Source organism: Vespula vulgaris, chromosome 24 (assembly GCF_905475345.1).
Source record: "Vespula vulgaris chromosome 24, iyVesVulg1.1, whole genome shotgun sequence".
In the NCBI taxonomy this organism is placed as follows: Eukaryota; Metazoa; Arthropoda; class Insecta; order Hymenoptera; family Vespidae; genus Vespula; species Vespula vulgaris.
Window position 1 is genome coordinate 298,284 of NC_066609.1, and position 17,422 is coordinate 315,705.

Below are 17,422 nucleotides of genomic sequence, written 5' to 3' on the forward strand. Positions count from 1 at the left end.
ATCCGTAATTAACGATAAGTATTATTGTAAATACATACGAATACTTTTTTAAGTATAAATGATCAGGATTGCTTCTGGATTGCGTCGCTTATATCGTATTTATTGATATTTTATTATAGATACTGATATTTTTTTTTTTAAACATCGATGAAACGTTTAAATATACTCCAATGAGTATCAGCTTTTTTCTTTATTCGTGCGTCACAGATCATTAAACCTGTTTCATACAATTGTTTTCACATATCGAACAAAAAATTCTTTTTCATTCACAAAGCTTTTTCACTCGTATACCTTTACGTAATTAGAAATTATAGGAATTCCAGAATTGGAATCGATATATTCAATGGTAATCGAGGATTATTAAACGCAACGTGCAAAAACGAAAGGTCGTTTTTGGAGTGTAATATCCAAACATAATTCCATCGAGTTTCACTCGAGTGAAACTCTCGCAAAAATTATTTCGTCGTTCGAATCGATTAGCGACTTTTGTTTGTACGATATCGATTTTGTCCACGAGTATTGCTCTCTCTCTCTCTCTCTCTCTCTCTTCGTTGATCTTAAGGATACCTTTTCGATCGGAACGAGACGATATTGTACGTACTAGTGCGAGAAGTCGCACCGGTCGTAAAATTTTTGTTCCGTACATAAGAGGGTAATATTTTATGGTACGCCAGAATATAGTACTACGGTAGACATCTCCCGGTATGGCCGAGAATGTAACAACGCGTTCTTCTCGTCTCTTCTCGTCGTTTATCTACGATCAAAATTATCATAAATTACGTTGCGGTTTAGTCGAAATGGAGGTCGATTTCCGAATACGATTATCATATTTATGGTAATAGTTGTCGTAACTTCGAGCTTATTACCAAGGGTAACGATACTCTTTCCGAACGCCGTTGAATCTCCTCCTGCATGACCGTGTGAGTTTTAAGAAGGATTCACTTGTTAAATGGGGTACGAATATATATATGTATGTACATACACACACATACGTATCGCGTTTAACGGAAAATATCGATCGGTAGAACGGGAAACGAAGATAAGTGGGAGGGAAGTTTCCAACATTTTTTTTTCTTTTTCTTTTTTTTTTTAAGACGATTAACGTATTCATGAAAGAAAGAAGGAAAGAAAGAAAGGAAAAAGAAAGAAAGAAAGAGAGACCAGTTGCGCAACTACCAAGAAGAAAACCAGTTTTGCGAAGATCCAGTCTCGGTTGCGATCCGACTCATTCTGACCGCGTAAAAGGTGTACGCTTACGTTGGAACGACGAGATCGCTAACGTATAGCTTAGAACTTGCCATGAATATATCCATAGAATATATATATATATATATATATATATATATATATAAATATATATAAATAAATGTATATATAATCCTTTAGCCTTAATCTTACGAGTTCGAAAACATCGCAGATATAGTCGATACTTAAAAAAAAAAAAAAAGGAAAAAGAAAAAAAGGAGTTTCTCCTCAAAAGGTCTTCGACGATCCGAAGATATTCATGAGAAAAATAAAATAATAATAATTATATATATACATACTATCGTCCTGCCTCAATCTTACTCGATAATGTCGCCGGTATTTAAAATTAAATTTAAAAAAGACGGGTTTTTTTCGAAAGGATTTCAGCGATCGTTAGAATGTGTAAAAAAAAAAAAAACGTTCGAGAATATATCTCTACTCGACTCGAAAAGTATCGACCTTGATTCCAAAGTTTCTTTTAAATTCTTTTTCGCTGGTTAGATTTTTTTTTATATCGTATACTTCGAACGTAAATCGATCGTTGTTTCAGGGGAAAAAGAGAGAGAGAGAGAGAGAAAAGAAAAGAGAGAAATAAAAAGAAGGAAGAAAAAAATGGAGCAAGTATTTAGGAGTAAGAACAACGACCTTGAGTCAAGGTTAGAAAGAACCGCGTCAACGCGAGTTTCGCACGCGGAGCTTTAAAAACAGAATTTGTAACTTTTCTATATATATATATATATATATATATATATATATATATATATATATATATCGAAAGACCTTGAAAGAATAATCTCGGAAACGGGAATAAGATAAGTTTTGGTTGTAGAAGGAACTTACAAGGCCAACGCAGCTGTGGTTACGGCGTTTCCAACGTCGTTCGTGAGAAAACTGGTCTGTTGTTGGGCGGCAGCCGGATGATGTTGATGCTGTTGTTGTTGCTGTTGATGTTGCGTCGGTGGAGGCGACGAATGTTGTTGTTGTTGTTGTTGCTGCTGCTGTTGTTGTTGTTGCTGCTGCTGCTGTTGAGCTTGTTGTTGCTGTTGATGTTGATGATGTTGATACTGATGATGATGTTGCTGAAAGGGTGGCTGATGCGACGGCGAACCAGTCGCCGGCATCAGATTATAAGGTTGATAAAGCAGCTGCGGCTGAGCCTGCGTGCCTGCGCCGGCGGCCGCGATCAAAACCTGCGTTTGCCCTTGGTGTACGTGATGACCGTGATGGTGGTGGTGGTGCGGGTTACCCTGCGTAGCCGTCTGCGGGCTTACCGGAAGGACCGCCATTGCCGCGCCTCCTAACACCGGTGGCATGCTGCTTTTACGTTTTCTATCCTCTTCGTCTTCGTCGTCCTTCTTCCTCTCTTCTTATCTCCGCACGCTCTCGGCACTATTATTACCGTTAATCCGTTAATTATTTTCAGTGACTTCGTCTTCGACTTCGTCTTCGTATTCGTTATATTCACCAACACCTTTTTATCACTCTTCGTAATCATCGTACGAATCACAATACTACTCTTCGCTCTACCGCGAAGGTTCATCTCTCGAGACGGCTTCTCACGAACCGTCTCGAGTTTGCCCGTGAAAATTTTCCCTTCTTCGACACTGCGTATTATTATTTTTTTTGCTATTATTATTATTATTACTACTACTACTACTACTACTAGTATTAGAAAGCGACGTCTCGACAATTTCTTTCTCCTCCAAACGGGCCACGATTTTTTCTCGATTTATGTATATATATATATATAATATATATATTAACTTTTCTCTCGATAATACCACACACATTGACGAGAAAACACACAGATTGAGCAAAGACGGAGCGCGGAGGACGACCAACCACCAACACACAAAGAACACCAAAAAAAAAGAAAAGAAAAACTTAAAGACACGTCAGTAGTTGAGAACGATCAAACGCAGAAAACATATATGTTATGTATCTTTCTTCCTCTCTCTATATATATATATATATATATACGTATATCTATATCACGCTATCACTACTCCGAAGGAAATAATACGACAGAAGAAGAAGAAACGAGCGCACTACCGACTTCTCTCGTCGGGTTAACCCTGTCGCGCGCACTACTGCGTGCGACGTCGAGAGATCTGCACGGCGTGCGGCAAAAGAGAAGAGAGCTACGCGTCGACGATCAGCCACGAAGATTGCCGAACGTGCACGAAGCGACTCCTGCTAGTCGTCGATCGACCGACGAACAATGGTCGATCTCCCCGGCTTCTTTCTCTCTCTCTCTCTCTGTCTCACTCACTACTTTACACATACACACGCACACATACACAAGAGTAGTACACTCTTCTCTCTTTCTTCCTCGTTGACTCTCGATGTCTCGCCAACTCTATTTCTCTCTCTCTCTCTCTCTCTCTTTCTCTGTCTGTCTGTCTCTCTCTCTCTCTCTCGTTTTTTCCTTTCGCGCCACGACCGATGCACCACTTCCTTCTTCACTCTTCCTCTATACTTTTTTTACGGCACACGCAGTAAGAGATACATAGGTATTATGTGTGTGTGTATATATATATATATATGTATGTATGTTTGTTTGTTGTATGTATGTTTATGTACGTATATATAAGAAGGTGATCCCTTGCGACGTGTCGGAAGAACTCGAGCGTTTAACGGAACGACCTGACAAAAAAGAGTGAGGAAAAAAAAAAGGTCTCTCGCAACGAGAAGTAAGAAAAAGCAGGAAATTTACGGAGAATTACGCGCAATGGCACTCACTGATTATAGTCCAAAGAGAGAAGGCAAAAAAAAACGAAACTGATTCACTGATTCACTGTAAATCCGCTGGAAACACCCCACTGAGAACGTAGCTCACGAGATGACGATGACGATAAAAAAAAAAATAAGGAGAAACAAAAAATTGTAACTTGTTTTTTTCACGAAAAAAACACCAGTAAAAACACCAGTCTCTCTCTCTCTCTCTCTCTATCCCTATCTCCCTCTTCCTTTCTATCTCTGTCTTCGTTCGGTCGAGAAAGAAAATTCACGTTTCAGCTGGGACGAAGAAGTATACAAAGAGAAAGGGCCGGCATTATGCGAGATGAGACGAGATGAGAACGGTTAGAGAGAGAGAAGAAAAGTGGCCTGCGCAGTGCGTTAAGTTCTCGGCGCAGCACCGTATTTAGGGGAGAGTAGGACGTTAAAGTACATACGTATATATCCATACACACATATATATATATATGTAACAGCGTGTATGTGCGTGTGCGCGCGCGCACACTTTCTCGAAGAGAACCAAGATCAGATCGCGTCGAAGGCCGCTACTCTACTGCGGCAGTCGAGAGAACTCGCCCCCCACCACGGACGGCGCGTCGTTGCTCGAGCCAGACTTCCCCCACCACTCGTACTCTACCACCGCCGACACCCAAACGACCCGTTCTTCTCCCCACCACGCGGCTCTCTCCCCACCACCGTTCCATACGCGCCGTGCCGCGCCGCCGGCTTTTCTCTCGCTCACTCTCTTTCTATATTCTCGCTCGTTCGCTCGCTCGCTCGTTCTCGTTCGTTCGCTCCGACCCCGAACAACGATGCAGCTCTCCCCCTCTACCATACTTCCACCCATGACCGAGGCGAACGGAGCGAGCGGTCGAGTCTCGAGGCACGATTACTCTCCGTTGCTGCTGCTGCTGCTGCTGCTGCTGGCTTGGCTGCTGGTTGCTGCTGGCTGCTGCCTGGCTGGCACAAAAAAAATTCCCTGTGCATTCACGCACACGTGCTCGCGCGTGTGCCCGCCGCTTGCTTGCCTCCTTGCTTGCTCGCCTGCCTCGCTTCTACGGATATCGTTCTACCAAAGTGCTCTGCTTTTTTTTTTTCTTTTTAACATTTTTTTTTTTTTTATTTTTTCTCCTTTCCTTCCTCTCTCTCTTCGTCTATCTCTTTCTCTTCTTCTATATATACTTTTTTCTTTATTTTTCTTTCTTCATACTTCATACTTTCTTTCTTTCTTTCTTTCTTTCTTTCTTTCTTTCTTTCTTTTCTTTTCTTTCCATCGAAACGAAGAAGGAAATATGTACCGTAGCACCGTCGCGTTTCACCGGCATTCAGAGTCATTGGAATCGACTCTACGGTTTCTGCCTCTTGGCCTTGATCCCTTTACGAAGCGAACGGAAAAGCCAATACCGGTATACGTCTGAGAAGTTAATCCTCTCGATCAACTGGCACATCTTTTCCGCTTAAGACGATATTTTACATCGTCTCTTATACTCCGTACGCCTTGTTTGATCTATATGTGTGTGTGTGTGTGTGTGTGTGTGTGTGTGTGTGTGTGTGTGTGTGTATAAAATACACACATACGTATCTTGAATTCTTAGGAATATACGTTTTCTAAGGAGAACGCTTACGTAACGAGGAAATAACCTGTTTTTTGTATTTTGTTTGCGTCTTTTTTTTCCACGAGCAATCCTTCAAGCAGGTATCAAACGATCGAATCGTGAATCGTTAAAAGAGAGATACGTGGGAGAATTTACGTATGGCAAATAAAATCGCGTTGTTCTAGATTAGATCTCGTAACTTTCAACGCGGTAAAAATGAGGGAGAGAGATGGAAAGAGAGAGAGAGAGAGAGAGAGAGGCAGAGATAGATACTCGGAACGATCGAAAGAACGTGCTACACTTTCGCAAACATCTATTTATTCGTTGAGAATCTTTTTCCTAACGGGAAACTACGCTGTGTCGTTCGATTGGTTACAAAAAGTTTCATTTACTCTCTCTCTCTCTCTCTCTCTCTGTCTCTATCTGTCTCTATCTGTCTCTGTCTCCGTCTCTTTGACCTCGTGCAACTTTGAGAAGACAACCAAACTTCTACTACGAGATGCCGAGCGTCTAACCTTACTGGTCGATTCAAGAGCAACCTGTTTTTTTCTTATCCGTTTCGAAAGAAGACCAAATTGGCTCGTGTTTATTTCAAAGTTTATACCACGTTAAGAACGAACCGACGACAAGAATTTTGTTGTCGTCGTTGTTTTTATCGTTGTTATTGTCGTTGTCGATTAGCTCGCATTAGACGCGTAATTACGTCGTTTTGAATGGCGTCTCTGTTTTTGAATGGTCGTTTCTACGAAGTCGATGGTCAAGATAGAATACAATACTATAATTATCTCCAAAGATACGACCGCAAAGACTCCGACCAGAAAGAGATACGAGCAGGTAAAGCCAGGTCAAAAGTATCGTCGGTTGCTACAAGAGGATTAGAGCTCGAGTAAACTCGTTTGTTGCGTTTGGCAGGTATTTATGCGATAATGATACGTCCGACAAATATTCGACCTTTAAGTATCGTAAAAATATATGACCCTAACTACGCAGGTACTTCAAACGTCTACCGAACGTAAACGCATTTTGCTAACGTGTATTATTGACGTATCTCGGCATGGTGCTGTATTATTTATACGCTGTATGGAATAATATCATTGACATTGCTCGTAATCGACGAATATTTCAAGTCGATTTATTCGAAAACGTGTCCTCCTATCTTAACCGTAAAACGTCGATCTACGGTATCGAGTTATTTGTTCATGCAGATTCACCCTCCTTCCGGCATTACCATCGGGTCGGAAACGCTCTGTATTTATAAATACTAATACGTTTTGTTTATAGTCGATTGTTTCGCGATAATTAAATGTCTGCGGTATCCAGTGTTGCCAAATACACGCTTCACAAAAATATCTTACACGTGCCAACGTGCGAAATAAAATATAACAGGTATACGATATTTCGAAATACGACGATCTATTTATCGGGTCGGTTCTGATAAAAAATTATTCTTCGCTTAGATGTAACCTAAGACGGAAAAAACCTCGTCGACCGAACAAAGTTATTTGACCGAAATAATACACTATATACACATATATCATATACATACATACATATATATATATATAAACAATCTTGTTAACCTTCACTTTTTTACGAGTCCCGTATTTACGATCTTCCGTATTCCGTTGAGGATATGTAAATTCGATTCGAATGGAACGCAGCGAAAATGTCGACGATCGACGGATTTTATGTCCTAATCGACGATTATTATAAGCTTCTCCTCGTGTGATAAGTCGAACGTCGTATAGAGCGATTCGTAAGCGATTAGTCACTCGAGTATACGCGACGTGGCCACGCCGGCAATCATGGCGGCGGAGGTGGCGGCGGAGGTGGCGGCGGCGGCGGCAGCGGCAGCGGCGACGGTGACGGCCGACGACGCGCGAAAACATGCGGCACACGTGCACGCAAATCTACGCAATCGTCGCCGGCACCGAAGCGAATAATAATTTCATTTCGCCGAGCATTCGCGCTCGCGCACACGTTCTCTCTCACACACACACCACACACGAACGCGCGCGCGAGAGAGTCGCACGCAACCAAGCAATACCACACCATCACCACCATCACATCCCCGATATCTCTCGTTCCCTTATCGTGTTCGATTACACGACTGACGTAACGCTCTCGAATGGAAAATGCTATACCCGATAACATTTCTCCCTCTTGAAAGTGAGAAAAAAGTTAGAGAGAGAGAGAGAGAGAGGGAGACGAGTATACGTGTTTCTTTGTATCTCCCGCTTTAAGACGAACAGAACGAATCAACTTTCGAGAATCGTGTTCCACGTGACTCCAAGTAATAACGTAATATTTTTAGCGAGTGTATAGAAGAACATGGCCGCCTTATTTGATAAATACGGAATATCAATAAAAGTGTACGACGATAAGAGTTTAACAAGCGATATTTAACCTACCGATAAAGCGCTTTAACAAGATGCGCTTATTTCAGTTTCTTTTGTAATTAAGTAATTAAGAACGCGCATGTAGACGAAATATAAATAATAAAATGAAATAAATAAAAGAAGGAAAGAAAAGAAAAGAAAAGAACAAGACAAGACGGGAAAAGAAAAGAAACGGAGAAGAGATAAGCGAATTAACGTCTGCTCGTTCGATTTTGTTAACGTAATACGAACGTAGTTGCGCAAGAAACGGAAGTCATAGGAAAATGCTTAGCGATAATTTCTTTGAAAGCTAATCGCCATAGTCGTCGTCGTCGTCGTTCTCATCGTCTCCTCATTTGCGTTTGATATTCTTCGTAACTAATCGGTTGAAAGGAGAAAGACAGAGAGAAACGGAGAGCGAGAGAGAAAAGTCCACTCGGTTTATGTAACATGGCCGAAGAGGGACATTAATGCTCGTTTCGAGTGCCTGCTGTCTCCCGCATTCCCGGCAGCTGTTTGCATTCTGCTTACATGCGTTACGACCAAGCACAAACACATGGAAATAGGTGTGCTCGCGCTCAACACGTCCAAATATATATATACCTACATACATACATATATATATGCATATATATACATATATATATATATACATACTAAGCAGAACAGGATATCGTACGTTGCGTCGTCCCACGGTGCGTGAACGCGTACAACACGAATACACGCGCAAATACACACACGAAACACCGACTTCATCCTCCTTCGTATTCAAGGACAGAGATCTGCACACGAGTGGCTCTCTTGTAGGAGCTGCTTGCTTGCTTGCTTGCTTGCTTGCTTGCCTGCTTGCTTGCTTACTTGCTTGCTTGCTTGCTTGCTTGCCTTATCCGGATCGTTTTCCAAATAGCGGTATACTCTAGAGTCTCGAAACTCGATATACTTTGTGATCGAGCCGACAATGATTTTCCTCATTTACGTTCGAGACGGGGAGAGAGGAGAGGTGTTAAGCGATGCACTCATTTATTATGTGTCTTTAGCCTCTACTTCCGTTATTTTCTTCCTTTGCAACGTCGACTTTTAGACGGTCGGTCGTCGGTCGTACTTTTGCTTTTTTTCCCTTTTTTTTGTTTCTTCCTTTTTTTTTTTACTTTTTTCTTTCATTTTTTTTCTTTTATTCTTTACATTTTTTTTTTTTTCATTATTCGTACTTCATCCGATTGTTATAGGCGGTCTCGGGTATGTGCTTTTTCTTTTTTCCGTGTCGTTTCTTTATTTTTCTTTTTTATTTCTTTTATTTATTTCGATCTTTTTTTTTTCATAAGATAATACGCTTCCATGATAGAAAATAAACCGGTTTGTTTCCTCCCATTTCTATTTGAGATTACGTTTGCACTCCGTGAACCAATCGAGAGACTGTAAAGGTTCAGATCGTACCACTACAATGACAATAACGACAACGACTACGACGACGTCGACGACGTCGACGACGACGATATCGTTTGGAAACGGGTAGATACGAAAGATTAATATTTACTCAACTATATTACGCATTTCGCGTTTAGTTCGTCGATAGTTTCTCTTTCGTTGTGTATTTTCATCTGTTCCACGACATGACCTCGCACTATTCGCAACCGGTTATAATAATCGCAGAGACGATATTCTCTCTTTCTCTACGCGTGGAATTTGGCACGTGGATTGAAACTATCGTTCGGTGAGAAGGATTTGGATAGGCGGGATGAGAGGGTGGAGAGGAATGGAGAGGGAAAGGGAGGAGGGAGAACGAGTAAATTGGAATCACGTCGATCCCAGTCGCGGTGAGCGAACGAACGGCCTTGATCGGGGCTAAAGTACACATACATATACTCTCCTCTCTCTCGTATACACGCACGTAGGTATACACACAACATATATATACACGTACACGTAGACCCGTCCCTGTCCTTTCGTTCTAACCCATCTCACACGTTTTCATCGAATCGTGTGTATATATGTGTGTGTACGTGTGCGTCGTGTACGTGTGTTTGCGATGAGTTTCCACCCTCCCTTGAAAAGAGGAGGTGGAAGCTCTTGTGTCCGTACAAAGTTACTATCGATTCTATCCGGTGTCAGCCTCCCTCGCTCTCTCTCTCTCTCTCTCTCTCTCTCACCCCGTATTCAACGTGCAAGCCACCCCTCTTCGTACGCCGGTAAACGCATTCCATCCCCTTTCGAGAAGGGCGGAAGTGGAGGGTAGTCATCGCATACCAGGACTTTACCCCGTTTCTAGTTCGACATTCGTAGCGAGTTTCCTGTTATATTCTCTACTATACACGCGTATCCTTTTACTGTTATTTCGAACTATGCCGAGGTAAAATCAAATTTGAAAGTAAGATGGTATAACAAACGAGATTCGTACAACAAATGTGATTTTAATATTTACATGTGCGTGGTACGTGCCCGTTTTCCTTTTTGCTTTTTCTTTCTTTCTTTCTTTCTTTCTTTCTTTCTCTCTCTTTTCTTTTTTGTTTTGTTTTTTGTAACATTTCTTTCGTTCACTTATTCTCCTCGCGAAAGTTTATGTAGGTTAATATTTACGTAATTATGCCGGTAAGATAACTAATAAAAGTTTCGGATTAATTTCATGAAATATTTCGATCGGAAGAATATCGTAATAAGAAATCGGCGTAATGGAACGACGAGTGAAATATCGATGGAGTGAAATAAATTGAAGTTTGAATAATTTTCTTTCGAGTTATAAATAAATTATTTCTCATAGATATTAACTATCCTTAAAACGAAGGATCTTTCATTTATCGTCATTCTACGAAATGAAATTTTTCAAATTTCAATCTGAATGATGGGCACTACTTTGTGAGAAAATATTCGATTACATTCGTTAACTTGATTTACCGTTGCATTAAAATACGAAGAAACTTTTTTCTCCGATTCAACATTTTTATCGAAATTTATTTCTCAGTCGTTCTTAATCGCCATCTTGAAATAATGAAATGTTTTTTCCTATAGCTATATATATATATATTTTCTTTTTCTTTTTCTTATTTTTACCCAAAGCCCTATGATCCCGTCTGTTAACGATCGAGATCAAAAGTGGACGAAATAATCGAGATAATGGTAGTCTCGTGCTTGACTTATTGACTCGATCGAGAGTCTAAGCTTTTATCTGAAGTTGTATCACGGGAAGAGAGAGAGAGAGAGAGAGAGAGAGAGAGAGAAAGAGGAGGAAAGCGAACGAACGTGAGGTTGATGAAACACGAGAGGAGATAGAGGTTGCGAGGGAAGCTGTCCCTCCCTCAGACTCTCCCTCTCAATCTCTGCCTCTCTCTCTCTCTCTCTCTCTCTCATGGCTCGTTCTCCGAACTTAGCTCGACACGAAACTAGCACGATGTGTTGGTGAGGTCATGGCACGGTCCCGGGCAACGATACAACGACCGAGGTATATACCTCGAACGCGCAGAACTCCTCTTCCTCCTCTTCATCCCTCCCCTTCCCCCACTCCTCATTCACCGTTACCCCCACCTTATTCGCTTAACTCCTCACCCGCTTGTCTCGTATAACTTTCATGGAAACTTCGCTCTCGAGAAGGTTCCACCGACTTCTCTCAAGGTCGTATGTATGTACTTCGCTTAAGGAATTTCGAGGTAGTTCTTTGAATTTCCAAGAATTCAGACCGCCTTAGCAAGTTCTTCTTTTCTACTTAAGTGAAATACTTTTCAATATACGACGAAGAGAAAGAGAGAAAGATTCTCATTACTTGTGTTCCACGAATTCCTCTTCCCACGAGATACATCACATCCCAATCTACACGCGCGCGCACACAGAGAAACAGAGAGAGAGAGAGTATACGTACGTTCAAATTTACAAATTCGTTCGTTCGTTCGTACAACGTGTGCGTAGGTGTATGTATGTATGTATATATATATATATGCGTATCGGAGCGATGATGTCCGAGCTCTGAGTCAGCAATTAATAGCTTTCGACTTTCGACAGTTTCTCCTCATTCAAGGTCGTTCCGTCACGATACCCGATGTAATAGCTTTCGTTCGTTCGTTCGTTCGTTCTTAAAGCAAACTGCAGCACGTGTCTTATCGTCGAATACTTGTAATCGATTGGACTACGTACTTATTCGAAGAAATTTTCGAGTTTTCCGAAGAATCACTATGAATTTCCGACTGCTTGACGTTAACCATTATCAAAGTTGGATAACATAACTTCGTTCGTTGTAAGAGAAACCCGATTTCTAGGTTGAAAGTTCATTTCTGAGTTCCATCGTGCTTCCGGTGGTTTTCTATAGCCATCGGATTCGGTTTCGTGACCTAACCTAACTCTTACATACATATTTAAACTCCTATTGCCGTAGAAAGGTCTCAATGTATTATTTACAATGTTATAAAGTTTATTAACGAGTTGATAGATACCGTATGCTCATCAACCATTTGTCATCGACAATTTGTTTTTTATCCGAATTCGAAATAATCATAATCTTAACAAAATATCGTTAAATCAATGACTCGAACGAAATCACGATCGTCGAACAATTTTTAACGATTCGAACGATCAGATATATATTTGTAAGACTAAACAGATTCGCTCAATTAAAAATTAATTCATCGTTTTGATCGTAACAATGAAACATTCGGTATTACGGTCTAGTCGCGTGAACATACGCGTTTGACTTTAGCTCAATCGAATACCTATAACATTACGATACTTGTGTATAAACCGTAACCAAGTGGATTTTATGAAAGCAAGACAAACGTATTATTTCGATAAGATTCGATAAGAATATGATCCTATTAAAACATATTACTCAATATTTTATCGTCGTGCGTTTATATTAATAAAACTCTTTTATTGTCGCCTTTTCTCGATACAAAACTCGTATCGCACATGTATTTATCAAAATGGAATTGCTCCTTAAAATTGATACGTTAGACGTGCTGAGTTTTTTCGCTTAAACGTTTAACAGATACGATAACCTTTACGAACTCGTTTTCTTTTTTCGTATTATTTGTTTTTTTCCTTCTTCTAATCGCTAATTTACAACAACACGAAACACTCGTGTGTCTTTTTTCGAAAAAAGAAAAAAACGACGAAATAAGGTGAGACAGATGGATGGATGGATCGTTATTTGCAAGATGGTGTCGGCCATATTGGTCACGTGACATCGTGTACACGGGATGCGTAATAGAAAGAAAGAAAGAAAGAAAGAAAAAAAAAACACACGGACGACACACGTACGACGCACGTACGACACACGCAAAAAGAAAGAAAGACAAAAAACTCGTTACGTCCTCTTGTTCCGTGCTTGCATGTGGGTGGTTACGTGAGTGCGTGAGTGCGTGCGTACGTGCGTGTATGTAGCGCGTGAATGGGAACGCGAGTTCGAGGAAGAAAACAAACGTATCGATCTTTCCTAAGCGTTTTTGTCGAACGCGATTGGTAAAAGTATTTGGTAGGATCGTCGACGCGACGTTTGAAAGTACATAACACGTATGTACGTAGAAAACGTGCCTTGTAAACTACTGTTATTTGAAGAAAAGGAACGAATTTCTAACGTCCGATTTATATACGTAGATAAGTAGATATACGGGGTGTCTCACCCTCGCGCCCACTTAACGTTTCGTAGGCAATTATATCGAAAATAATTAACACGTTTCAAGAGATTCTCTTTCGAAATAATTCATTTATTCTAAAAAGTGGAACACATCTTATGGCGATGAGGAATCTTCTTCTTTAGGCGAACGTGCCTCGATTGATAATAATTTGAGATAATTCTAAGTTGACCTTTTCTTTTATTTAAAGCGACGCTTTGCATTTCTTTAGACTTGCAAGTCCATTATTATTATTAGTATTATTATTATTATTATTATTTCGAAAGGCGGTTCGTTGACACCATAACACCACTTTGGTTTTACAAGGTAGTTCAAAGTTTCGTACAAGAAAAAAAAAAAGAAAGAAAGAGAAAAGAAAGACAAAGGTCACCTTGAGAGCACGTCCACCGAAGAGAAAATTTGTCCCTCCCGTGGAAACGAGTCAAGTTTCGTTTGAAAATAATCGTTCGAAAAGAGCTTGGCGATTTGGGAAACAATTCTGCGTGAGAAATTTCAAACGAGACACCCTGTATATACGCGCATATATACATATATAGGTATATATATATATATTTTCGCGAGCAACGTTAACTACGTTTTGGCACGTGACAGGAAACTTAAAATGCTTTGATTACGTTCGAGGAACGTTAACGAGAATTCTTCTTATTTTTCTGTTTTTCTTTTTTTTTCTCTGTTTCTTTTTCTTTCCCTTTTTCTATCGGAAATACTACTTTTCCTACGTTAGAAAAGGTCAAAACGATCGTTGGGATTAAATTAGAAGGGAAATTACGATTACGTGATATCACGGGCTCTTGAAAGAGAAAGAGAAAGAGAGAGAGAGAGAGAGAAAGAGGGAAAGAGAAAGAAACGCCTTATTGAGAATTTTCTACGAGAAAAGATAAAGATAGAATATTAACTTGGCAAAGTAATATAATGGATCGTTGTTGCTAGAACGAATATACCCCTTTATTATTACCATTCGTTGTCGCGTACGTGTTTCCTGTTGCGTTGGCAAGACGAATACATGCTTCTATCAATTCCCCCTTTGAGTCCGTGCATGCTTGTCCCTTATGACCTTCGCGCTTCTTTCTCCCTCTCTCCTTCTTTGATATCCCCTCTTTCTCTCTCTCTATTTTTTTTCCTTTTTTTTTTTTTTTATATATCGCAGCCATTGTTGCGTCGATAACAAGGAGTGACACTATAAGTAAATGTCGATCCAAAGGCGTCGTATCATTGAATGACCTACATTACTTGATAAACTTTAAAAAAGTACTTTCTTCGATATATCGAGACAAAGTTTGTCGACTTATTCTGCATACAGGTTTAGTTTAAACGTATAGTTACGACGTATATATACACGTATGTAGGTATGTATATGTTATCGTTAAAAAAAATTCGAGACAGGCGAGATTTTTATGAAAAATTGATAAATGCGAGAACGTGGAAAGATCGTCTTCGAAATCGTATATTCTTTAACGTTATTAGTTTGAACTGTTAAGTTATGAAGCGAGTTACACATGTCGTTTAAAACGTATGTAGGAGAGAAAAATGTTGGAATTAATACGAACCTTGGATCGAAGTTTAAAGTATGTCTACTATAGACTCTAATGATCTATCAAAGTTCTAAAGACAAAACTTTTAAGGAACGTATCGCTTTAACCCTTTCAACTCGTACGTCAAACCGAAGACGACAATAGAAATTTCTTATAAAACTCTTATGTCATCTCTCGGACGAGAACAATGATCGTTTGTTATTGTGACAAGTATTATATCTCTTAGTCGACTATTTTTATTTATTATCGTTATCGTATGTATCAACACGGACGAGAAATAATTATCTTTTCCTTTCTCTTTCACACGCCTAACTCGGACGCAATAACATTGAAAAGGGAGAAAAAAGAAGAAAGAAGAGAAAAAGATAATAGTAAAAGAAAAAGAAAAAAGATAAAGAAAATTGAGTTCAAAGGATCAAATTAGTAATTATAAAGTGCTTGTCCACGTATCATCATTATCATTATCGTTATCATCATCATCATAATCATCATCATTATTATCATTATTATATTTGTTCCCATATCTATTTAATTTTTTTGTTCTACTAATGGTATATACTTCCTGATCTTTTAATCCTTTTTCTTTTCTAGATTAACTCGCGCCTGTTATTGCAACATACCGATTAGATATGTAATTTTCCTTATTTTATCTATCGACGTTATATCTCGTTTGTTGCGATAGTTCGATACGCACAATTATACTACGTATTTCTGTTTCAATATATTTTCGTTATTACGTGCTCAATAAATTCTTTTGGTTTCTATTTATAAACGATGCGCGTTTATATGTATTATGTACTATCGTAATGATATTTTCTATGTACCGTAAAGCATGTATGTGGGTCGACAAATGCAACGCTAAACGGTTAAATGACTTGGTTGAAATTCCTTCGTCGAAAAAGGACAAATTATTCTTTTTTTTTTTATTTCTCTCTATTATTCACTTTTCGTACGATATCGAATCGTTCGTGCACGAGTTTCAATCGATAAGATGTCTCTATCTTTTCTCTCTCTCTCTCTCTCTCTTTTGACTACACGCATACAACACACGTCATGTCGTTCGTCGTTCGCTTCGAGATTACATAATACACGAACTCTCTCTCTTTCTCTCTTGGGCGCGATGAACGGCAGAACAAAAGAATTCCTACATGCGGATATACGCCATTGAAAAAGCATGCGGTGCTTCCTTCCTAGCCAGTAGGAAGAAAGAAGAGAAAAGAGGAAACGGTGTTTTCTTCGGTGCGACGTCCTCGATAGTATTACCAAGAACGTCTGGAATTAACCGGTTGGCTAGACGGGGAAGAAAAGAGAAATGGCGGAGTTCGACGAACATGGCGACCTTGCGACCTTTTCTCGTTTAATAAACGACTAACCTTTTCCTTTTTCTTTTTCTCTCTCTCTCTCTCTCTCTCTCTCTCTTCTCGTAATTCTTTTCTCTTTTTCTTCGTAATTGTTTGATATTTTTTTCTCTCTTTTTTTTTTCTTCTATCTTATCTTTCTTCCTTCCTCAATCAATCCCATCTTCTTTTCATTATTCAGAAAAAAATTCTATCGAGTTATCCCTATCGATTTCTTCGTGATTATTATCTTTTTTCTCTTTCCTCATCATTCATAAAATAATGCGATCGAATTAACGATTCTACCTCTGTTCGAGCGACGACTCTTTTTTTTTGTTCGCCATTCCAAAAAATTTTAAACCACCGCGTCCGGATATAATAGCTGGGATAAATAATAAGAGATCGGTAATGTTTTTTCGAAAATCGATAACTCTCTTTTCAAATATAATTACTTGTATTTTCAATTAAAAAAAGAATGAAAGGAAGAACTAGCGAAGAGGTAATTGCTTCAAATTTATTCTTTATTTTCTTTAAATCGTGCAAAAATAATCGATCGTCGATCGTAGAGGGTAAGCGATTGGGCGAAGGAGGGTGATGGCAGACCGGACTTCTTTACGAACGAACTAATGCGAATTAATTCGAATCTTCGAGCGCGATCTCAACTCTTTTTCTTTTTTTATACATATATACAGGAAGTCGGTGTCTCGATGATGTTCCACGATAAGGAAGAACAAGAACAAGAACAAGAACAAGAGGAAGAGTCGAAAGAAAAAAGACTAAAAAAAAAAAAAGAAAGAAAGAGAATCCTCTTACTCTTTCACCAATCCACCTCAAAGAAAAAAGAAAGAAGATAAAAGATAAAGCTAGTCAAGAAATAGACAAGAATCGACGATGTTTGCCAAGGGTTTTTCTACTTGAACGGATCCCTTACAAGATAACCTTATTTCAAAAAAAATAAAAATAAAAAAATAAAAAAAAATAGAT

General features: G+C 39.4%; 2 protein-coding genes across 7 annotated transcripts in view; both read right to left on the reverse strand.

Moving 5' to 3' along the window:
- The window catches only part of LOC127071960 (uncharacterized), a 269,111-nt gene that overhangs the window by 45,494 nt on the left and 206,195 nt on the right, over positions 1–17,422 (reverse strand). The gene's annotated exons all lie outside the window — the stretch shown is intronic.
- On the reverse strand, positions 162–17,204 carry LOC127071997 (putative cyclin-dependent serine/threonine-protein kinase DDB_G0272797/DDB_G0274007). The gene is made up of 2 exons (XM_051011974.1): positions 2,086–17,204; positions 162–754 (listed from the first exon to the last, which is right to left on the reverse strand). Exons 1-2 carry the CDS (start codon positions 2,556–2,558, stop codon positions 751–753), a joined length of 477 nt encoding a protein of 158 aa, XP_050867931.1. The 5' UTR covers positions 2,559–17,204; the 3' UTR covers positions 162–750.

Excerpts from the sequence above, each read along its gene's own strand:
- LOC127071997 (XM_051011974.1), bottom strand. The coding sequence starts at position 2,558 with ATGCCACCGGTGTTAGGAGGCGCGGCAATGGCGGTCCTTCCGGTAAGC.